The following is a 25,352-nucleotide window of genomic DNA, read 5'->3' on the forward strand; positions in this document are numbered from 1 at the left end:
GTCAGTTCCAGCCTGGAGCAGCAGCCTACTGAAACCCTGTGTGCAGATCAGGGGCCTTTGTCCCCTGGGAAGAGCTGTGGAAATGACCAGAGAGCTGAGAGAAGTGATCAGAGAGCTGGGGGATCGAACCAGGAGCTAGATGTCAATATCAGAGCAGCCCTTCCCCCCTCTTCCCCCTCCCTCTTCTTAGTTTCTTAGCAAGCAAGCTGGCTTCTAAACTCAAAATGTTTCTAAAGTTTCAAAACATTTCGAATGCCCTCATTTCGTTTCAAAGCTGTTTCGAAGCCTTTCATTTCATTTTGATTTCGCTGTTTTGAGCTTGAAATGAGTTGAAATAGCTTCAAAATGAAACACCCGTCAAAATTTCACATAACCCTACTACTTACCAGTACCTCAAAATGTAACACCTCAGTTTAGTCAAAAGGAATTTTAAGCATAATTACCTTCAGACTGTCTGTAGAATGTAGCATCACTGCCACAAACACTTCCTTCATTTTCTGTGCTTCCTTCGAAAAAGCTTCCTTCTGCTCAAAAAGAAATCGCAGCACATACTGGTATTACTTGATAGAGTCATATATATTTTTAGAACCCAGTTCACTCTCAACTGGATTATATTTTTAGATATATTTCCAGATATATTTTTAGAATCCAGTGCTCGTGTTTCTAATTGCACCTTATATATGGTACAACCCAGATAATTCATATCTTGGTAATTCACAAAACTATACGTTTACAGAGGATTGACACCTTAAGGATGAGCTGTGCTGCTGCTGTAGCTTTTACTTCAAAGGACATCACTTCTTCACTCAGCTGGAGCTCATTGAGGATCCATGCAGCCAATTAGAGAAGTAGTGTTCTTTGAAAAAAAAGCCACATCTGGTGCACCTCAGTGCTCCTGTGTAGTGGTTTGCTGTGGCTATATATATCTGTGTAGTTTGCAAACCCTCATCTTCGCAGGATGATAAGGAACCTAACCATGCAGCATACTAGGATTCTACTGTATAAGTGAGTATTCTAAAAAATCCTGTTCGACTTCAGCCTTTGTGCAAAAAGTTTTGAACACATGAAAGATTTCTCACATTGGCTTTGTTGATTTTGGATATAGGAAACAGCTTGTGAAGTGAAAGGGAAAAGGGTGCAGTCCCTTCACTTGTGCAGGGAAGAACAGTGCAGCAAACTTGCTTTTAATGTGACATTTGGGGCTTGCGATAGATTTTGGCTTCTAAAGGGCACTACTGTATAAATAAGACAAACCCAAACATTTAAAGCCATATTTATTCTCAAATGGAACATGAGGGGTATCTTTAAAGTCATAATTATAGTAGGAAAAGAAAGTTAGCAATGATATTTGACTTTGACAGAAAGATCTTGTTTATCCTGCACGTCTTTGCTTGTGTAAACAGTCATTACACATGTGAGCAGTCCCACTTAAAAGGCAAAATTCAATGAGATTAGTGGACTAAGGAATGTCTAAGTGACTATGGTTTGGCAGGATCCATCCTTGATTTTTCTGATTTCAGCATGTATATACATTAATGTTGTTATCCCACGTTTCACACCCACTTAAAAAAATTACTTTCTCTTCTTAAGGAATAGTCTTCAGAAAAAAAAGAAATTGATAAGGTAAAAGAAAGCAAATGAAGCAAAGAAAATCGGACTGCAAGTGAATGTGGTCAAAACACAATATTTCCAGGTAAACAAGACAGCAGTAAATCAGGGACCTCACATAACAATGAACAACATAAACTTTAAGCCAGTGACCCACTTCAAGTAATTAGGTTCTTTCATAAAACAGAATGGTAATATAAAGGAAGAAATTCAAGGAAGACTGGAAGCAGGAAATAGAGCCTACTGTGCACTGCACAAGCTCCTGTCATCCAAGTTCATCCTAAAGAAAATGAAGTTTCACGTTTATAAAACCATAATCAGGCCATGTACAACCTATGGAAATCAATCCTAGATTCTCTCTCAAGCAAACAAAATAACAACTAGATTGCTTTGAAAGAAAGTTTTTATAGAAAATCTTTAGTGCATAGTATGATCCCATAACATAAGAATGGTGAGTAAGAACCAACAGCAAGTTACATCACTTGAACACAAACCCAACCCTGACAGGAAGTCAGAGCATGACAACTGCAGTGGCTGGGCCACACAGAAACAATGCACATGATCTGGACACCAAAGACACTGCTCTTCAGGGAGCTGGAAGTGAGGAGGCAGCCTGGAGGACTGAGATGAAGATAGCTAAATGATGTACTGTCAGACTTATAGAAATTAAATATGGATGACTGGAGGATGAATGCACACAACAGATGGGAATGGATGAAAATAGTGGAGGTAGCCAAGAGCCTCTAAGGCCTTTAGTGCTATATTACACAATTACACACACAAAAGAAAACAGCCTATCATAACAGAATCTTTTAGCACTGGAATCACCTCTTCTACTTACCGACTTTTCATTTGGTTTATGGGCCAGATATTTCCAAGAAATTTTAACGGCATGTAGAAGTGCACCGATATATCGGTCTGATATTGGATCAGTACTGATATAAAGAAAATTGGCTCTATCGGAAATTGGCTTGATGCAGCCAATAAATGCTCGTGCATGCATGCAGCTGCAGTGCAGCACTCAAGCAGTGAGGAGCACAGCCCAGCAGCATGGAGAACTGCATGTAGCTCGTAAGATCATTGTGGTGGAAGGGGAGGGGGGAGGGAAGGGGCATAGAGTGGGGGCAAATCAACACCCCCTGTGATGAGGGGGGGAGGGGGCAGGGGCAACAGCTGCCCAGCTGGGGTGACGCAGGACATGGAACAGAGCCATGGCTTAAGCCGCTGCTGCACAGACCCCAGGAGAGCACAGGAGGGGGGGCCATGTGCCCCAGGATCTGCGTGGGGTGGGGTGGGTGGGTTGCAGCTGCAGGCTGGAGCCAGGGCTGTGGCAGGCTCTTCTTGGTAGGGGCTGGGCTTGGGGCGGGCAGCAGCGGTGCTGGGAAGGGGCTATGGAGGGAGCTGCAGAGAGCCCAAATTTTTCAATAGCCCCACTCCCAGCACCGCCGCCGCCCACCAGGCGCAGCCTAGTCCCTGTCGAGAAGAGCCTGGTGCAGCCCCAGCTGCAGCCTGCCTGCCCCACCCCACACAGATCCGGGGGCATATGCCTCCCCACATGTCCTCCCAGGGTGCAAGCAGCAGTGGGAACCGCCCCCCCCTGCGCTCCCTGGATGAGCCATGGCTCCATCCTGTGCCCTGCCTCGCCCCAGAGGGAGTGCCTTTCCCTGCCCCCTCCCTCCCTCACCATGTGGGGCATTGATCTTCCCCTCTATGCCTTTTCCCTCCCCCTCACTTTCCTCTACAACAGACTTACCAGCCACATGCTAGGCCTGCGCGAAGCGGAAAGTATTCACTTCAGATTTGGTGATCTGGAGAGGCAGCGAGTCAATTCAGTGATTCAAATTGGTGTCCTGATTCGATTCGTCTGAATCCAAAGATATTCGGTGCCGAATCTTAGTTGGCCATAGGCTATACAGGCAGGCAGTGCCAGCGGGAGCGGCTAGGGGAGCAGCTGGACAAGCCCTGGCTTAAGCTGGCAGTCCCGGGAGAAGCTGTGGCTTGTCTGGCTGCTGCCCCGGCTGCTCCCGCCGGCACTGCCTTGTGTCTGCCTGTATAGTCCATGGCTGAAATGCCAAATTTCTCCGAATCTCTCTGTATCAATTCAGAGGCTTCTGATCGGAGGCTTCCAGATTCAGCGATTCAGCCACCGAATTGTGCCAAATCTACTCTGAATCGAATCAGCTACCAAAGCTTTGCATAGCTCTACTGCACACAGCTATATTGGAAATCGGATTGGTATCAGCCGATATGCCTCCTTAAAAATCAGCTATTGGTATTGGCCCCCAAAATCTCTATCGGTGCACCCCTAATTGCATATTTATCCTGCCTCCAAACTGCTATATAGCACTACAGTGAGGCACAGCACACTTGCTGGAAACAAAACCTGCAAACAGATACCATATAGCCACCTTGGAGTGGCACTGGACACATGCCAGTAAGCTCCTTGTCTCTGGGACTATATTTTCTCAAATACAACCTGCACCGCCTCTCCTCCCCTCCCAAAAAATCATTTGAGCCCCAAAACCCCTAAATGGGTGTGCTTGTTTTAAGAAGGGAAACAGTTTTCTTCACTGGAAAAACAGCAAGCACGAAGACACTGTGCATGCCATGCAGCTGCCAGGATGGTGGAGCCCTGTGTTAGCCCTCTCGTAGCCATAGCTGTTGGCTGAGTGTTCCTGTTTTTGCCTACCAGAAAGTTAGCTGGTGATAGTATCTTGATGAGACTTAGGATGTGGACACGTCACTTTATTTACATGAACTGATATAAATAATTACTTACAATAAAGAACTAACAGTGTTGGTATTCCCCATGCAAGGGTCTGGGAGCTAACCCTGTATGACAGAGTATGGTGTCCTGGAAACATGGTGTGTCTGGGAAATACAGAGGAAAAAGTACAGATGAGGCAGCCAGCAGCATGAATTTCCTGGTACCATACTTCCTGGATACTTTGTGTTCCTAGGAGGGTTTATTTTATGTCATACAGTCAGCCATGACTCTGGAAAAAAAATGTTCTACATTCCATCTTCTAAAAACAAGCTGCCTATTTTATTTGGGGCCATGCTGTATGCAAGAAAATATAGTATGTTTAATAGCCAATGCCCAATGCCAAGGTAGCTGTATTATATACATTTCCAGTTTTAGTGTGCATCAAGTGGGTGGGCTATACTACACTAAAGATTTCTCTAGCACAGTCAGGAGGTGATGTAGACATACCTTAAGAGAACCATGTATAATTTTTACACGGGCCCATGCAGCTTTCCTGCTACTTTTTAATTCCCTATCCTCAGGAAGGACATCCTGGAAAACACAAACTCTGTACTGATTTCAATGGAATTACATTATGAATTAATATGGCCAGTGAAGCCAAGATGATATAACTGTCTCTAATTGGCTGTGGTTCTGAATCGTTTGCTAGTCAGTTACGGTAAATATGCCACCACGACTGTAAGAAAACACTGTTTGCAAAACTCACTACATATCTTCTATTTTCCAGAAGTCTCAGAACTTCAACTGGATCATCATGTACAGTGGCATAATTAGGGCAGGGTGACAGAGGCAACTGCCCCAGGCGCAGATGCAGGTAGAGGGTGAAAAAATGCCTTGTACCATAAAATCAGCCGTATGATTGCAACCATAAGTTGCAGCTGTCCCTGGGTACAGTAGCCACCCTGGGCCTCCAGCTGCGGTCTTGCATTCCTGATCATGTGCATTAAAGCTAATATGCCAAGAAGGAATTAAAACAACTCTACTGTACCTATTAAGTCAGAACAGGCTCCGCTCTCCAGTCTGTGTTTCCTGTATAAATTCTTCAGGACTTTAGCACTCCCAAAACGTTTAAAGCGGCTTTTTACATTATTATAAAACCATTCCAGGGACTGGGTCCTTAGGAGTCTAAAGAAAACAAATAAAGAACATTTCAGATTGTGTAAAATGATCCTACATAAAAAACCTCAAACACTTTCCTCGCCTTCCTTAAAAACAGTATCTACCAAATTCTTTTGAGCCTTGTAGTATAATATTTACCTTTCTAATCACAGTTTCTTAGTTTTAGCTTGGATAAGTCTGATTATTTGGCAACATAAGTACTGGAATTCTAGCTAACAGTAAGTATCTATATATTCGTAGTTTTGTTTATTATCATATCAAACTATTTGGTTAGTTTTCACAAATGTATACCATCACACACATTTACAGAAAATAACAGGTTGGGCAAAGCCTAAACAAATAATCTTATCTCAGCTTAAGCAAAAAGCAGTGAATATAAAAATTTACTGAGTAACATCCATAGTTGTAGCTTGGTCCAAGGTGTCATAAATCTCAATCAATAATATACATAAAGTATAATCACATTGGAATGTATTATTTTGTTCTTATGCTTGTGATAAGCCAAAAGATCCTGTAAAACTCTACATTGCTTCCCAATATCAACATGAAAAACAGATTTGGCACCTCTTCTCTTCGTGGAAACAAAACAAATCACACTGAGTGGCTAGATCCAAAACGTTGGATTGCTGGGCTTTGGATCAGGTTCCAAAAGACACAGAAAATATTGGTTGTAAGCACTTTTGGTATCATATTTTATTATAAATCCACAAGCTAATGACTCTTTGCTTGGTATCTTTATACCCCTCACCTGTTGAAGGAAGGATGGCTGGTCCACCATAGAGGAAAGTCAGAGGGTGCAGCCCAAAATTAATGATTTATAGTCCCAAAAGGAGATGAAATCTTGAAAGGGCCTCTATGAATCCACAGCACAGCCTAAACTTAAAGCTGCATTCTCTGAGCAGTACCCTCAGGTGAAAAAAGCAGTGTTTGCATCAGCAAGTGTGAATCAGCACCAGCATGATTTGTCACAATTTGAACTGACACATTTAATTGTTTACTGCCACATCAATTTATTTACTTTATGCCACGCCTTCAGATTATAGGTAGCAAAGTGACTGGCATATTCTGATGTGACACAAGAACATCCTATTTAGCATTTAGTATAATGTGGTTGCAAAGATCAAAGGATTTCCCTTCCCCCCTTATAAAACTGTTTTTAGTTAGTAAAAATAAATTAAAAATAAGGGGCATATGTTTTCCAAGCCTGAATGGTTAAAGTTAGCCTCCTACATTTATGTGTAAACACCTAAAATAAACCCTGAATACCAAAAGATTCCCTTGTTTAAAAATATCTTGACCAAAGAGGAAAAATAATGTAATCATAAGATAAAGCTAGGATTTTTACAAGAGCAAGTTTTCTATAGGACACCACAGACTTTCTCAACAAAATCTAGAATAGCAACAACCTCCCTGAGAAGACCATACTTACAACCATGGATGGCACCAGCCTGTACACTAACATCTCTCACCAGGAAGGCTCAGCTGCCACCTGAAAAAACTACAAGAACATGGAGTAGACTCCGATTTGCAACAACACATTGCACAACTCATCCACTTCAACCTCACCCACAACTTCACTTAAAAAAAAAATCATCACTTTCTCCAAACCATGGGCACAGCTGTGGGCACAAAGATGTCAACCTTTTCATGAATCACCTGGAGAAAAAAAATTCTAGAAAACTGCACGACCAAACCTGCTCTATATCTGTGTTACATAAATGATATTTTCATGATCCAGACCAACACCTGGACTCATTTATTGACTTCCACCACAGGTTTAAAACTATCTCCTCCCAATCAAACTAAAAACCCCTCCTGGAAACATAAACCCTGGATGGTCACATACCACCACACACTGTAACCAATCAGAATAGTCATCAAACAACAGTAGTCTATACTCAGCTAAGATCAGACTTTGAGGCTAGGGACAGAACTTACAGATAAACTGGTATAAGTGATCAGAAACCAGTTCAAATCTGTAACAGCAAAAGTTCAGTGCAAATAAATTGCTTTCAGAAATGGCCAAAACTGGTTTAAGATAAACCTGGATGAATGTAGTATTAAACTTAACTGATTTAAGTTAAATCAGTTTACTGAACTTCTGTTCTAGACCCCCTCCAGATTTAAGCTGTCTGCTCCAGCTGAGCAAGAAGGCATACTCTAGCACCCCCCTGGCTTCTGACATGGGCCACTGCAGGCATGTGGCTGCAATTGCAGAATAAAAAGTGAATGTATGTTCACTTGCTTATTGGTTCAGTCTTCACAGTTTAGACTAACCTGAGAAGACTGAATTAATTCAGCGTTGGGATTTTGACTGTCTGTACTTAGCTTGAGAGAAATATTCCCAGCCCCTCTTTCTCTGGGCTTTCAAACAACCCCACAACCTTACCCAACTGTTCATCAGAAGCAAACTCCCCACTGCCCAACAGACATCAAATGGGACACAACCTTGCCTTGGCAAGAAATGCTTAACCTGTCAACATCTCCACTGCCAAGACAGTCAACACTCCACATAACAAAATAATCAGAATCCATGGTTCCTATACATGCCTTTCCCAGAATGATATATCTATTCTAATACAGCAAATGTCCTCATGGTAAATATGTGGGTGAAACTAAATCATAAGTACACATCAGAATGAACTCTCACAGAAAAAATATAAAGAACAGAGACACACATATACCAGTAGGAGCATATTTTGCACAGAACAACCACACCCTCTCTTACCTCACTATCCTTGTACTCAAAGAAAATCTACCTACCACATTTAAAAGACTAACTTGGGAGCATACATTCAAAACCTGGCTAGATACTAAGAACCATGGACGTAATATTGATATTAGTTTTAGGGCATGTTCTTTGGCAGGATCACAGTTGAGGAGGATTGTCTTCCATGATCATCTTATCTTTATGTCTGAAGATGGCTGATGAAGCCTATCCAGGACTGACAGTCTCTACTGCAGTTTGGACCTGTGTTTGTGTGGGGTGGGTAGCACTGGATTCTTGATTTGGTCCGCAACACACTTTCTGCCACTCCTGCTTTTCCATCGCTTGTTGTCATGAGATTTCAAAGTACTGAGATCCCTGCAGCAGACTTCTCCTTCATTTGGGGCGGTCCTGGGTTACAGTCTCCCACAAGTTGACATCTATGTTGCATTTTTTTAAGTTGGCCTTGAGGATATCCCTGAAATGCTCTCTCTGCTCTTCTCTTGAGCACATGCCTTGGTTGAGCTGGGAGGGTAAAATTTATTTCAGAAGCCTACAGCTGGACATCTGGATAACATAGCAATGAAGTTGATGTCAGATGATCATTGCCTCGATACTCATGGCATTTGTTTGCAGGAGGATACTAACAGTGTGTTTGTCTTCCCACTGGATTCAGAACATCTTCTGCAGCCAGTATTGACGGTACTTCTCCAACAATTTTAGATATCTCCTGTATGTTGTCCATGTCTCAGTTCCATACACCAAGGTGGGGATCACAACTGCATGATAAAAAATGAGCTTGGTTTTGGATCTAATGTTGTGATCTTTGAACACCCATTTCTTCAGGTGTCCAAAGGCTGCACTTCTATGTTTGAGGTGATGTTAGATTTCTTAGTCAATGTCAGCCTTCTGAGAGAGATGGCTTCTGAGGTACGGGAAATACTCAACATTCTCCAGAGTCTCACTGTGGTACTGGATTACTGGAGCTGGGGACTGTTTATTAGGAGATTGTTGGTAGAGGATCTTAGCCTTTTGAATGTCAAGCATCAGTCCTATTTTCTTGTATGCCTCAATAAAGAGTCAATGATTGCTTGAAAGTCTGCCTCCAAGTGAGCACACATGACAGTATCCTTAGCTTACTGGAGCTCAATGATTGAGGTTGGGGTGGTCTTGGTTTTGGCTCAGAGTAAGCTGAGGTTAAACAGCTTATCATCCATTTGGTAGTTCCAGCTCCACTCTGGCTGGAAGCTTGTTGGTGGTCAGATGTAGCACCATGGCAAAGAATATTGAGAAGAATGTTGGAGCAATGACACAGCCCTGCTTAACTCCTATTTTAATCTCAAAGGGTTCTGTAAGAGATCCATTACTGAGAACCACTGCTCACATGTCATGGAGCAGGCAGAGAATAGTGACAAATTTGGCACATTGTAATATACCGGACTCATGAATTATTTCCACACATCAAAGGTGAGAGTGATCCTCCTTCTCCTTTGATAGATGTTGATCTTCCAATAATCAGATTCTTTTCTTCTGATAAGTGTGTGTTTGCTACCTCTGGCAACTTCTTACACACATTCCTACAACTATTTTTTACTATGCTGTGCTTGGTTTGTATTGATAAGACCTGATGAAAAATGTCTTTTGCATTTGAAAGCTTGTCTAACTTTATCTCAACTATACAGTTGATCCAATAAAAAATAACAGTGTAAGAAATCCTTGCCTCTCTCAGTTCTGGAACATCACAACTAAAATATCATTCTTATACTATTATAAGACAAATCTTCAGATAGCCTGCATTTTCTCCACATGTATGAGGCAAACAACAATACCTAATTTTTCTCTTATATCCATTATTTGACAACAAATTGTCTTTTCCTTTGAGAGGCCTGGCTATATGATTTTATATTCTGTCAATTAGCTCCAGAGATTCAGTGTTGTGACCAAGCCCATTATTCAACATATAGCCCAGCAGTTTCACTAAATGCTCCTATCAGTCTCCCTTCAGTCTTAAGGAGATGCAGTAGACTGCTAAATGGAATATAGCCAAGCATAAAGCAGGTATATTCTAGTCCACTTTTATGCCATCACTGAAAAAATGTTTTCTAACCTGTATCTATGAACTGTTAATGTTGAGTGAAAACTACAAAAGAAAGTGACAACACTGTTTCTCTGAATTCCTGGACATCATATTCAAACTGCAAATTAGTAATTTTGCATTTGCTGCAATCCTGCAAATAACAAATCAAGAAAATACATATATGGAACATAAGCACTCTTTTTTCTATATGCCCTGTCTTCCACTTTATTGAGAGCAGTATGTGTCTCTGTTCACACAGTGCCTGGAGCAATTATGTCCTAAACCTGACTTGGGCCCCTGGGTTAGGAACATAAGAACGTAAGAAGTTCTATACTGGGTCAGACCAATGATCCATCTAGCCCAGTATCTTGTCTCCAACAGTGGCTGAAGCAGATGCTATACAGGGAGAGCACTGAGCTGGATATATCTAGAATGATTTATCCCTTATTCAGAACTCTTCCTAGCATATACCATTATTGGTTTAGAGATACCAGGGCAAACATCTTCAACTGTTCTGTTCAATAACCATTAATAGCTCTATTATCTTTGAATTTATCTAGTCCCTTTTTTAACCTGGCTATGCTATCTGCCTCCACCACCTCTTTGTGGCAATGAACTACACAAGTTAACCATGAGTTATTATGGAATTCAAGTAATCCATCATTATGCAAATAATAGTAACGGTAATATATATCTTGACAGAGCTGGATGTAAATCTGTTTTCTCTAGGGCAACTTTACATATCATGCCAGTATCCTGTTGATCTACAATAGAAAGAATTAGGATTGATGTTAGAACAGGGTGATAAACATTTTGCCCAGGCCAGCCAGAAAGCATTTTCTCTTTTATGATATCTGTGTAGTTCTAATTAGCAAACCTGTGCTGGGCTCGGGACAAACAGGTGAATGCATGAGTTTAAGGCAACTTTTAGTTCAACAGAATGTTTTGAAGGTTCTGTTCACATTATGGACAAAATCAATTGGATATAGACGAGGACTGGTTGCCAGTCTTACCAGAATGGTGTCACAAAAGGGACAAATGCTACATCTTGTCTTGTTGAGTTTCATTCAGCTTTGCCTATTGAGACTGTGGAGGCATAGGCACTTTGGTTTTCAACTGCTGATGCTGATGTAAACACAAGAGCCTCATGATAGATAAAACTGAGTTATTGTGTATGGGCAGAGAGAAGGTAGCAGCAGGTGTTTCTTAACTAAGGATGTTTCTTGCACAGAACATCACTTAAGAATTGCTTCACTCAAATGATAAATTATTAAACCAATATTCTAGGAGCACTCTCTCCAACCTGGTAAGGTGCCAATTACCACAATGTTCCTAACCTCTGCTGCTGGGGAAAGCTGAAAATGTTTCCCATTACTGTTATATTTCTACCCTTCTCCATTGGAGAAAACTGGTTATGAAAGTTAGGACAAAGTTACTTCAGGCTTCTGATTTCCCTTGCTCCTTTTATTCCATTTTAGCAGTCAGCAGTCATTGGTACTACCGATTGTAACTGTTACTGATATACCTGGAGATGGTGGTTGGTGCTGACAAGACTGTACTTCACTGAGGACATGCTAGGAAATCTGGTCATCTCACCAGATATATTCAACATATAAATTGCTGACATATTCAACAATTTCTTTGCCTCCGTATTTCTGGGGAGGGACCCAGATATCTCCCCTACTGGCACCCCCGAGGGCCCTGTGGGTGGCACACCCAAGCCTAGGGTTAATGAGGACCTTGTCAGGGAACTTCTGGAGGGACTAGATGTATTTAAATCTGCAGGTCCTGATGATCTCCACCCCAGAGTGCTGAAAGAACTAGCAGGGGTCATTACAGGACCTCTGGCACAGCTCTACAAGCACTCATGGCACTCAGGCGATGTGCCGGAGGACTGGAAAAGGGCCAACATGGTCCCCATCTTCAAAAAAGGGAGGAAGGAAGACCCAGGAAACTATAGGCCCGTGAGTCTTACCTCGGTCCTGGGGAAGCTTTTCGAAAGAATTATCCTGGCACATGTCCACGAAGGGCCAGCAGGGGAGGTTATGCTCAGAGGCAACAAGCATGGGTTCATTAGGGGCAGGTCTTGTCAAACCAACCTGGTGGCCTTCTATGACCAGGTCACCAAGTCCTTGGATGCAGGTGTCGCAGTGGATATAGTCTTTCTGGACTTCAGGAAGGCGTTCGACATGGTCTCTCACCCCATTCTCAGTAAGAAACTAGGAGACAGTGCTGTTGATGCCTACACGGTCAGATGGGTCACTAACTGGCTGGAGGGCCTAATGCACCTGGGGAGAAAGAACCAGTGGCACACCTACAGGCTGGGGAACTCCCTTCTCACCAGTGTTGAGACAGAAAAGGATGCTGGAGTCATAATTGATGCCACGATGAACATGGGCCGACAGTGTGGGGATGTGGTCAGGAAGGCCAACTATACCTTGTTATGTATCCACAGATGCATCTCAAGCAGGTCCAAGGAGGTGATCCTCCCCCTCTATGTGACACTGGTCAGGCCGCAGCTGGAGTACTGCATCCAGTTCTGGGTGCCGCACTTCAGGAAGGATGTGGCCAATATGGAGAGGGTCCAAAGGAGGGCCACCCGCATGATCAGGGGACAGCAGGGCAGGCCCTACGAGGAGAGGCTGAGGGACCTGAACCTGTTCAGCCTCCAAAAGTGAAGGCTAAGAGAGGATCTAGTGGCAGTCTACAAACTAGTCAAGGGGGACCAGCAGGCATTGGGAGAGTCCCTGTTCCACCAAGCACTCCTGGGAGTTACAAGAAACAACGGACACAAGCTAGCGGAGGGTAGTTTCAGGCTAAACATTAGGAGGCGCTATTTCACTGCCAGGGTGGCTAGGACCTGGAACCAACTTCCAAAAGAAGTGGTGCTGGCTCCTACCCTGGGGGTCTTTAAAAAAAGACTGGACAAACATCTGGCCGGGGTTGTTTGACCCCAGTACTCTTTCCTGCCATGGCAGGGCAGGGGGGCGGACTAGATGATCTCCTCAGGTCCCTTCCGACCCTACCAACTATGAAACTATGAAATTCCAGCTTCTCTTCTCCAAGGTCATATCCATGCTTGGAAATTTTATTTAAAAAACAATTCCACTGTTACCATTGGCATAGCTACCATAGTACTAGCAGTGGCCCTAGGCTTTGTGACTTGGGCACATTCTATGGACCATGCCAACAGGCTTAGGGTATACTTAGAAATATGTGTTCTAAAAACCTTAAGTTGTTAGGTCTCAACTATGTTGTTATGACATTATAAAGCTTCTGCATGTTAGCACTATGATTCTAGTGCAGAGAGTTAATCTCCTGCAACTGCCATGATTTTAGATGCTAGCTTATTGTATGTGTAATGCTTTAAACTTCTTTATGTAAGCTCAAAGGCTGCATGAAGGGCAGATGTAATAAGTCACAAAACAAAAGGAAAGTAAGAGATGCTTTCAAGCTTGCTTGCTTGTGCAGTTAACCAATCTGGCTTAGAAGCAAGAATTGGGAATTGTTTCAGAACTGTCTCAATTCTGAAGGTTAGAGATTTGCAAGAAATCTAATAATCTCACATTCTTTCTTGTTCTGACTCGCTATCACAAAACTCCAAATCTGTGCTTCCCTTCTATATGCATTCCCTAACAGATTACAATGAATCTTCCAAAGCTTTTCAGCCTCTTAACGTTCAAATAAGACACAATGTGCCTGCTGATTCCTACTGTGGAGAAAGGATTTAGTGAAGAGAGTAACTGAAGAGAAATACTGAAATAAAAGGCCTATTCATAAAAGAAATAAGAACACTTTCTGTTCATTTCAAAATCCTTTTTATACTGACCTGTATTTTAAAGCCTGCAAAGACTCCTATTCCACGTGTTTAGAATAAGGAACAGCTACATCACAACTACCAACACTTTAAAATTGAAACACTTATCCTTATTACTTATAATAGTGTGTGCAAATTCTCTCCATAAAATAAAAGTGCACATTTAAGGAATATTACTGCTATACTTTTTAAAGTAGCAGCAATGGTTGTGGTTTTTTTTTCTTTTTATTTCTCTTCTATAAAGATGACCATGAATTTTATTTATAGACAATCCTAACATCCAAGGCCATTATTTATCATCTTACATAAAATCATTATGAAAGTGAACCATGGTTCAAAAACTGTTTTTAGGGAAATCATATTGTGATCTTGAAATTCACTGTTATGACAACATATGAAGGATGATGGGTTTACTACTATATAATAACAAAAAACATAGCTGTATATATGAGAATAATTTTTTAAAGTGCAAATGGTACTAATGAAATGATAGACTAATAGGAATGAATAAATCTAGGCTTCCTCTGAAGAAGTCCCGTAGAAACTTTCCACACAATTCTGTCAACTTGTTGACCTGCAAACATCCAAATACTCCATTTCTGGGCTTCTCCTTAAAAGAAACAGTTACAAATCATACTGTAGGATCATGATACAAGCAAAGGATGCATTGCAGATAATCTCACTAAACTGTTTTACACTTATAACCAGAGGAATATAATTTGAAAGACTCCATTATACAACATTTAGGAGAAGAAAAAATAATTTATCCTGCTAAAATTGATAGTTCCCTTATCTGATAAAAATTAGGGGGACTCATTTTGAATTATGGCAGCTTGCATTTCTTCTCTCAGGTCTTCTCCAAAAGGATGGTAAGCAACCTATGGCCCACGTGCCAGGGCCAGTGGAGCATTCAGGGGCAGAGGACCTTAGTGGTGTTTGGTTGCAGGAGGCTTTGCTTGCACTATGCTACGGGAGCTTCTCCCATGCTGCGCTGCAGCTGGGGAGTGGGGAGAAGAGACTGTGGGGAGAAGCAGTGGCAGCAATAGTGGCAGTGCTGAGGTGAGTACTAGCGCTGACCCACCTCAGATCTGAGCTGGGCTGTCCCGGTTTGCTGCTAGAAAACATTGCTGACAGCTGCTCTAAACGTTTATTATAATGTAAACTGAAATAATGGTCATATCTTCAGAGGCTGCTTATAACACAATTTAAGCTGCACAAAAGCATACATTTTAAAACTAAAATTATGTGGTGAACTTATTATGAATATCAAAAATGCCTAAGTGCTTGAAAATGGGACTTCAGGTCAAACGTCATGTGATTCTTTCAGAAATCTTTACCTTATAATCAGAAGTGATCTCATACAGATACCCAAATGGGTATGAAAGTGTATCATGAGTATGCTTCAATGCATCAATTGGCTTATACAGACCCCTGGGGCCTCATTTTCACTTTAGCTCTAATTGCACCCTCTATTTACGCAACTGCAATTCTGCATCCACGTTTCGGTCATTTCAACATTCTAGCTCCTGAATGTCCCCTCCAAAAATAAGGAGGATAGACATAACAGTGACCTAAACTGAAGATGAGATAAAGGTATTTACAATAATTAGGTGCCTGAAAATTAAGGGGGTACCGATAGAGATTTTTGAGGTTGATACCGAGAGCTGATATTTAAGCAGGCATATTGGCTGATACCGATCCAATTTCCAATAGAGCTGCCTCCAGCTGCTAAACCCAGTGTGGTGGAAGGGACATGGGGGGGGGGGGCAGATCAACACCCCCCGTGGTGAGGGAGCGGGCAGGGGCAGGCACTGCCTAGGCGGGGGGGTGGGGGGCAGAGCTGCAGCTCATGGCTGGGAGGCTGCTCCCACCGCTGCTTGTACCCTGGAAGATTTGGGGTGGATGCAGCTTCCTCCCAGCGCCTGCTCTAAGCCCAGCTCTCCTGCTGAGAAATGCCCTATGCAGCCCCAGCTGCAGCCTGCCCTGCCCCATGCAGATCCAGGGGCACACATTGCCTCCGTGCCCTCCTGGGGTGCAAGCAGCAGTGGGAGCCACCTCCCCTTGCCAGGAGCTGCAGCTCTGCTCCCCCCACCCCGCCTTGGCAGCGCCTGTCCCTGCCCCCTTCTTCACCACGGGGGGGGCGGGGGAGGTGGTGTTGATCTGCAATCCCCAATCCCCTTCACTCCCCTCTCCCCTTCCACCACAGCGGACTTACCAGCTGGAGGCAGCTCTCCATGCTGCCGGGCTGTGCTCATTGCTGCCTGAGTATTGCGCTGTGGCTGCGCGCAGCATGAGCATTCATCGGCCAAATTATGAGCCCCATCAGGTCGATATCTGATACAGCAAATTTTCTTTATACCAGTACCGATCCAATATCGGACTGATGTACCAGTGCTCCTCTACTGAAAATCCATCTGCCTGTCTGAGTTCCTCTATAAATACTTGAGGTGAATCTTTTTATATGTACTTTTGTTGGCTACAAAGGACCAACTCTCAGGATCACCATATATTCTAAGTTATTAGATGGGATGTGAAGTTACAATAAAATTATAAATGTGAACTTTTGGGGGTTATGATAGGTACTGATCACCTTAACATACATACACGCATGCACTCACTCATTCAAACCCATGTCATTCATACCCATGTAGTATTGTGTAGAGTAGCTGTTGTAGTGATTGTGAGAGTACTGGTAGTATATCTACCTATCAGAGGCCCTGAAGATCTGCTGTCGATGGTCAGCTTCCCCCAAGACGGTGTCTTCTCCAGAAGGAGGTCGCCTGCTTGTCCTTCTGTCTTAGTAGGTTGGGTACTGGAAGAGAGGGTGCCACTGAGGGTCACGCTTCACTGCATTTTATCCCTTCTCTGGCAGACTTCTGTGATCCTCCAGCATCATCTTAGCTGCCCAATCTGGAGGTTGCTGTCCCACATGGGTCTTGAGTAGTGCATGACAGCTGTTAGTCACAGTCACTGAGGGTTCTGCCTGATGGTGCAGTTTCAGGAGTCCACCCTTGACTTGACTGATTCAATGGCTGTGTCTTGCAGGTTCCAGGAATCAGTTCTTTGGCTTGTTTAGTTTAAGGCAGGTTGCAGAATAGAATTTTGTAATAGTAAGTTCCTCTGGCTAGGCTATTGTCAATTAATAGCCAGAGGCTCTTGCTTTGTCCTACTGACTCATACATACTCACATTCACTCTGGGCACCGCCCACTACAGCAATACAATTCCAGTGATCACAATTCCAATGCATTCTTATAATAATAATTTTAGTAATACAAGGTATGACTTTACTTTAAAGAAAAATACATTTGTTAAAAGTTAAAAGGTATAAAAATATAAAATACAGAGTGCCAGGGTAAAGATGAGACAAATGACATATAAAAATGCACTGTGAGAAATACATAAAAATGCAATGTGAGGTAGTGATGATCAAAGGCTACCTGGGACAGTAAGTGAGTTAGGTTAGATGCAGTCACACTTTAGACAGATATGGGAAGTTTGCTTTGGGAAATAGGTCTTAATTGAAGGGGGAATGTGTTCACCAGGATATATTTACAGTCATGCTTTCAATGCACCTTGGCTTTTCTTGTCTCTTACAGGCTTTGCTTTGAAGTGGATATTTTAGTTCTTTTGTTTTCTGTAGTGACACTTAGCTCAATTGATATGAAGATATAGTTTGTAGGTTTCTTCTATAGAAAGCCATTTCAGCTTTCTGGCTTGCTTCTACCTTGCCACGCCCATGCAATGAGTGTGCTAGGTCTCTGCAAGAAGGGGCTTCTTGTTACACTTTATGTCAACTGTGTAGGCCACCTCCCGATCCCATCCATGTCGCCATGTGCCAGCCGGGAGCGATATATGGACCCGTCTTTGCGCACGTGGGCTGTGGCCAGCAGCCCAGGCACGCGGGGTCAGAGGAGACCGTGTGGTGGCAAGGCATGCACGGGCTAGAATTAGTCACAGAGGTGTAGTGGTTGATTCAAAGATTATTTATTTACACCCAAGATGGTCGCAGTATAGGCTGGACAGTTTCTAGGTTCAGCTCCGCTTAAATCCTCATTGGAGGACCACGACAAATTCGGTTCTTGGGCCCCGGAGTTGTTAAGGCTCCGCGGGTTCGGCAATTTCTTTCCCATGGAGTTGTCGAAGCTCCGTGGGTTTGGATCTTGAGTATATAGGATAGGGATACGTCTAGGATTGTGCTCGGCGATGGGGAGAGGCCAGAGGCTGTTTAGACCTCTGTTGCCTTCTTAAGAAATGCGTTGGGTTCATAAGGATCCGTAGCGCTTAGAGATCTTCACACTCTCCCTCTTGGACTCCAATTGCTTTCTCTCCAACTTGGGCGGAAACCACCCAAGCTCTTTATACGGCTAGCAAGCCAATTGCTAGCCGCCACGTGTGCATAATTTAACACAAGCCAATAATGGGGCTCGAATTAAAATACAAATGGCAGGAACTCCTTTGCACCGTGCATCTCTGAGATGCAAAAGAAATGCACCATGCAAAGAAAGCTACAAATTGGCGGGAAAATTCTCCGTTGCACCGGAGTTCTCCTCTGCAGCAGAGAACTCCACCGTGCAAAGAAGCTGAAATTTAGCGGGAACATAATTTAGCAGTGCCGAAGCACACACAAACAAATACTCACAACTTTGGGTTGTGACATCAACCTGTGAAAACCTCTTCTGTTCACTAGACCTTTTTCTCTGGGTGGATCTGCACAGAATACGTTGGCTTTTTGACCTTCATGGTAGAGAAACTTTTCCATTTTTCTGCTCCCACATTCCAAATGATACCTATAGACTGAATGAAGCTCTCAGTTACACCAGTGAATGCCTCCGCTGTCTGCATGGTTTCACGGATATTAAAGAGGTCAAAAACGGTCTTTGAGAACTAAATAACCATATGTTTATAGTAATGCAGTAATATACTATATTTTTCTGTTCTGAAAGCAGACAGAAAATGTACACATAAAATGTGTTTCCAGTGAAGCCCAGACCCTAAATAATTATTTAAATAAAATGACTGCAATTACAACAGCATTACAACAGTACATGCCAGTGCAGAGTTAGTCATGGTTTGTCTGCTTTTCCATTATAATCTTAATTTTTCAAGTATTTATAGCTCAGCTGTGAAAATTCTCTCTTAGGTTCTTGATTCACAAGGCAGAAAACAATAAAGGACCTCAAAGCAGACCCATTAGACTTATGTCAGTAGTATAAAAGAGCTCTGTAAAATTATCTGTAAGTACACTTGAATATACTTTGGAACATTAATCAGCCTTGAAAGCAGTCAAATATTTAACAGCGATTATTCAAAATGAATCAAAAAGACCAAGGTGGAATCAATTTAACCTATGGGCACATCCACACATGCAGGCACGTGTGCTTGCAGCAGCTCAAATAGAAGTGGTGCAAATTTGAGCCGGGGCTTATTGCTTCAGAGCGTGTGCCTAGACATGCACTTTGGTGTGGGGAAAATTGGGCCTCTTGGGGCAAAATAACACTGCCTGTCTTGTCCCAGATCTGCATCCACAGTGGGCTAGAGCCTCAGGTGCTGGCCCCAGCAGTATAAAAACCTGCCCTGTGCTGGCTCCAGCAATATAAAAACCTACCCTAGCAAGCAGCTCAGGTATTCTCACCCTCTGGAGCTTCTGGGGTCTGGCCAGTTGGTATCTGGGGACACTAGCCCCTTGTGTCAGCTGGACTGCTGTAGCAGCATCCCAATCCATTTTTTAAAATACCCCAAAATGCATGTTCTTCCACAATTAGAACAAAAGACCACTATACATACATATACATATACAGAGAGAGAGAGAGAGAGAGAGAGAGAGAGAGAGATCAGTTGGGTAATGCTTTATTGGTATATTTACAATGTTAAAGCAGTTTGGAAACCATGATTTATTTTATCATCATGATAAAATAAATTCTAAATATCTGTATGTGTTGATGTGTGCTTTTGGTTTTCTTCTCACATGATGGGTGTGTGAGAGGGGGATCTGGGGTTTGTCGGGGGAGAGTGGAAAGGGGTGTGAGAGAAGATAGGTGGGTGTGTGTGGAGGGATTTGGGGGGATGTGGGTTGGTGTGTGGGTAGGTGTGGGGCAATTGCAGTGGGTGTGGGGAGACCTTATAGGGGGGCTGCTCAGGAGGGGCGGGTGCCTGGCCCCCACAGGGTGTAGCCACCCCCACAGCACATAGACTGCCCCCCCTGCAGGGTCCCAGTTCCCACCTGGAGAGCTAAAGCACCCCCCCTCCCCACAGGGTCCCAGCCATGCTGCAGGGCCACAGCCCCCATGCACAGGGCCTGCAACTTACCCCCTGCAGCACTAGTGGGAGTGGGGCACTCAGAGCCCACTGCTGCAAGTCCTCCCATTGTGCAGCATGGCTCTGAGCAGTTCAAAGCCAGTGCTGTCTGTGCTGCTCATCGGGGACTGGTGCCACTTGCTGGTGTTGCTTGAGGGCTAGCACCTCTTGTGGGGACTCCATGTCACACCAAGCTGGGTTCTACTGGCACTGGGGCCACTCTCACTGCCAGGCTGGGCCTATTCCATGGTGGCAGGACTCAGCGCAGGATGTAGGGACAGTGGGCTGAGCCAAGCCGGGTCCTGCCACCATAGAACTGACCCGACCTGGCAGTGCAAGTGGCCCCAGTGCCAGCAAGACCCGGGTTGGCTTGGTGTACTGTCCCTGCATGCTGCCCGGGTCCTGACAATGGAAGTAGTGCTGCTTGCCCCGCGGTGCCTGCAGCAAGGAGGCACATAGCAGGACCTGGCCTGACCTGGTGTGGCTCACTAGTCTGACTTTGCATCAGAGCAGGACGTGTGGCTCCAGGAGGCATGGTTCCTGTGCAAATGCATGCTAGCTGCACAGCCTGGGCCAGATCGGGTCAGGTCAGGCCAGCGGGGCACATTTTCCATGAGGCTCGGACATGCCTGACCCTCATGGAAAATGCGGCCCGCTGGCCTGGGCTGTGCTGCTAGCATGTGTTTGCACAGGAGCTGCTACTCCCAGAGTCGTGCATCCTGCTCCGGTGTAAAGACAGGCTAGTGAGCTGTGCTGGGCTGGGCTGGGTCTTGCCGCATGCCACAGGCTCTGCTGAGGCTGCCATGCTCCACTAGCTCTGTTGTGGCCATCAGCTCCACACTCTGGCTGCTCGCCACACCCCCCCACTCACCACCCCCCAGCCTTGCAGGGGTTGATATGCCCCAGGCCCAGGATACCCCGGGGATGGCTCTGGGGCTGCCACATGCCTGCCCCCCTAACCTGCAGCAGCGGCAAGCAGAGCTGTGGCTCTGCTGCAGGCACAGTGGGCAGAGATGCAACGCTGTGTGACCCAGGCTCCATACATGCTGAATGGACCTGTCTTGTCCCAGGCTGTGTGCTAGGGGGTTGGGCTGGGTCCGTTCAGCATGTATGGAGTCCAGATCACACAGCGCCATGTCACTGCCTGCTGTGCTTGCAGCAGAGCCACAGCCACACTGCCTGCTGCTGCTGGCGCCATGGGGGCCGGGTTGAGGGGGCAGGAGCGTGGCAGCCCCCACTCGAGCCCCTCCACAAACCCACCCACTGGGACATCCTGCCTCCTGCCACTCCCCACACCCCCTGACATCCCCCTCCACTCGACAAATCCCCTGACAACCCGCTCCACTCCCAACACCCCCGCCCTGACATCCCCAGAGCATTTCTCCTGGAGGATCGACTCCCAGATTGCCTTCAGGTATGGTCCAGGATTGTGCCTTGCCCCGCTGTTCTGTGGCACTTTTTTTTAAACCCCTATCCAGGGGTCTAATTTTGACCCCATGCTGCAAATATGCACTACAGGGAATGTTTTTTTGTTCCTGCACATGGGTCTTGCAGCATCTCAAAGGGGTTTGAGATGCTGCAAGACACGCATGCGTGCCCTACACGGGTTTCTGTAAGTAGGTTAGATCAGGAGCAAACAGAACACATGCTTGCCCTTTGAAGTGGGGGGAGGGATGGCTCTCGTTTCTCAAAGTTATGTATATTGACAGGAAGAAAATGGTCACGTAACTTTTGCATTGATGGTAATGAAATGAAATTATTTTTGCAGTCAAAATATAAATGAACATAAATAGCTAAGAAGAAATTCATCATCCTCTGACCTGAGTAACATCTTCCGTTATCACGGCAGATACCAAATAAAGCTATGAAACATGGAGCAACTTTGATTAGTTATTTAAATTACCTAAGAAAAAGGCTTTCTTTCTGTAAACTTCATTTCAGTTCCGAGATTCTTGACAAACAGCTGAACAATGAAGCATGAAAATATTCACAAAAGAGATGCAAGTAAGCACCATCAGAAAAAAGAATACCAGAGGATAAACCATGAAAATTAATTTTGTAATCCTGATTAGAAAAATGTGCAGTGGTTTAAACACCGTGCTCAAGAACACCAAAAAAGACAATAACGTGTTTTAAAGTCTGTTTCTCTTTATTTCAGAAGAAAGCTGCTAACAAACAGTTGTGAAATGTTGGAGATGAGAAAAACTACCAGAGCATATCATCAAAAGAGAAACTAGACCTCATTTTGAGCTCTTTTGATATATTAAAAAAATATTTTCTTCCCACTAAATGTGCTAAGATTCAATTCCTATCTTTAAATAGTTAACATCTCACCCTGCAACTCGGTGTGTTGCAGAACAAAGATGAAGTTTGCTTATCAAAAGGACATGCTTTGCATCCCTCCTCTCACTCTGTGATGACAGATATTTGAAGCTCTTCAAAGAGTGAAAAGCAGAAAACTGCTTAGGAAAAATGCTTATGAACTTCATCCCACTTCATAAACATTCTGCAGTATACATAACTGGCCCCAGTCAGGTTCCTGAGGCCGCATCTGATAAACAGCCAGTCTAGGTATTTCCTAACCAAGCTTTTAAGGCCAATATAGGGTGAATGTTGGGGTCAGGATTTATTGGAAGGGAAATATTGTACTCAAGTAATCTCCCGATTTAAATCCAACTGTTGTGGGCCATAATTAGCTAGGCATAATTTAGAGCACCAGGGCTGCACAATACTATTGGGTTTGAATTAGTTCCTAGCCAGCCATAGGACAGGGGAGCAAAGAAACCTGCTTTGCCAGCTATGTCCTACAAAGACCAGGTACAAATGAGGCTTGAGGCTTGTACACTCAACATATATTGAGTTGATTGAATATTGTCTGATTGTATGCAAATGCGTATTTAAAAATGCAGCTTCTTCACAATCCTTCTCTCTCTGATCTCCTTTTCTAAGAAACCCAGGCAATGCCTTCTGTATTATGTACAATATACAAGCAAATATGATTAAGAAGCTGGCAAGCCACGTGGGACATTTTATTTCCACTCATTAATTTTTTTTAAATTAATAATTGGAAAAGCACAACATTTAAATGCACATCTTTCCCTGGCCCAGTTTTCCCTGGAATATGAACAAGACATTTTCAGCTAGGAACCTGAAACTTGCGTGTTTATTTTGCACACTATCCAGCACCAACTAACTAAAGCTAAATTCCAGCTGAAAACCATAAAGAAAATTCCAAAGTCTTCACAAATTATAGAAATGAAAATTTAATCCCAGCCTACCTAGCCCACAGAGGCTCTACATGTTTATTTGCAGCTATTTGAATAATTGGAAAACTAGAAAAAGATAATCTGTTTTTGTTAGCATGTTATGATAATCATAAAGAGAATCTGGGAGTCATAGATTAACCAGGTTGGTAGATGCAGATGCTGCTCCAGTTCCTTCTTCACTGTGGTCTTCTGGATTTTTAGGGTAAAGTGACCCTCTGGCCAAAGCAAGAATCTTTTCCTGGGATTAAAGAAAGGATCCAATATAAAATAAACATGGCTCTAGTGCTTCCCAGGTCAAGTCTTTGCCATTAATTGCAGAGGAGCATGAATGACGCGTGCCACCAGTGGCTGGAGGGGCACAGCAGTGCTGTTGGCAGTGGGAGAGCGGTGGTTGTAAGTGGGGAGTGGAGGTGGGGGGAGGTGGCGAGCGCCAACCAGGGGTTGGTGACCACCCACAGATGCTGCCGGCAGCATTGCCGGTGGTGATTGCTGACTGCCTGCAGACACTGCCAGCAGTATTGCTGGTGAGGGGGGTGGTGGTGAGGTGACTGCCTGCAGGAGCCGCTGACACTGTCAGCGGTGTCTTTTCACAGGGGGTGCATCACCACACTCAGGGGGTGCACGTGCACCCCCTATGCATTGCCAATGCAGAGGAGTAATGTAAAAAAGGCTAGAATTCAAAACAGAAACAAGATACACTTTCTTTTCCTAAAGACAAAGATTTTTTTCTGTTAGTGATACCAGGTCAAATGCAACAACTTAATCAAGAGCAGTTAAACAAAAATGGAAGAGAACAGAGGAGATGGTATATAACAGGGGCAGGTAATTATTTTGGATGGAGGGCTGCTTAGTGAGTTTTGGTGAGCTGTCGAGGGCCGCAAGGGTGGCCCCACCCCTTGAGAAGTGCCCCACCTCATGTTTGCCATTTTGGGACCGGAAGTCCTGCTCCTTAACCTTTGCCATGTGAAGTCCCTCCCTTTGCCCCCAGAAGTACTCCTTTCAGGAAGGGGATTTGCCATCTTGGAACCAGAAAAAAACTCCCAAATTAAATACTAAAAATCAAACATCCTCAATAATGTATTTTAATTTTTTTTTAATTGTCCATTTTTGTATGTGTTTCTGCTGTGTATATAGAGGTCATTGCATAATAGCTCAAAGTGAAGTTTTACTCTTGTATATTGGGGAGTAGGTGTGTAGGTAGGTGGGTGGGGGTGGGTATGGGGTTTGTGGGGGAGAAGTGGATGTGTGTGGGTATGTGTGTTTGTGGAGGAGTGTGTGGGGGTATGTGTGGATGTGGGTGGGTGGGTATGGGGTTTGTGGAGTGTGTGATTGAGTATGAGGGAGGGTGTGGTTATGGGGTTTGTAGGGCAGGGTTTGAGGGTATAGTGGGGTGTGCATGGGAGCCCTTCCACATGCACCCCTGAGCTAGTCAGCACCTGCTCCACAATAGCTTGGAGCCTGCATGCCCTGCAGCATCTCCCCACCACCACCAACAGCAAGCAGCCCCAGCCCTGTTCCGTACCTGCTCTGCACTGCCCACTCATGGCACATCCTGCAGCCCCCTGGGCGCACAGTGGGGCTGACCAGTTCCATAGCTGGACTGCCTTTCTAGGCAGCCCGGTCAGTGGTAGCTCCCTCCAGCTGCTGCTCCCTCTGCCCCCAGCCCTGCGGTATCAGTGGGGGCCTATGCTGCAC

General features: G+C 44.3%; 1 protein-coding gene across 1 annotated transcript in view; it reads right to left on the reverse strand.

The window, feature by feature from the left end:
- Positions 1-25,352, reverse strand: part of LOC102380368 (rab effector MyRIP) — a 222,778-nt gene that overhangs the window by 88,896 nt on the left and 108,530 nt on the right. The window contains 2 exon segments of the mRNA XM_025192653.1: positions 444-524; positions 5,364-5,500. Coding sequence (XP_025048438.1) covers positions 444-524; positions 5,364-5,500 — 218 coding nt within the window.

This window comes from Alligator sinensis, unplaced genomic scaffold (genome assembly GCF_000455745.1).
Source record: "Alligator sinensis unplaced genomic scaffold, ASM45574v1 scaffold485_1, whole genome shotgun sequence".
NCBI lineage: Eukaryota > Metazoa > Chordata > Crocodylia > Alligatoridae > Alligator > Alligator sinensis.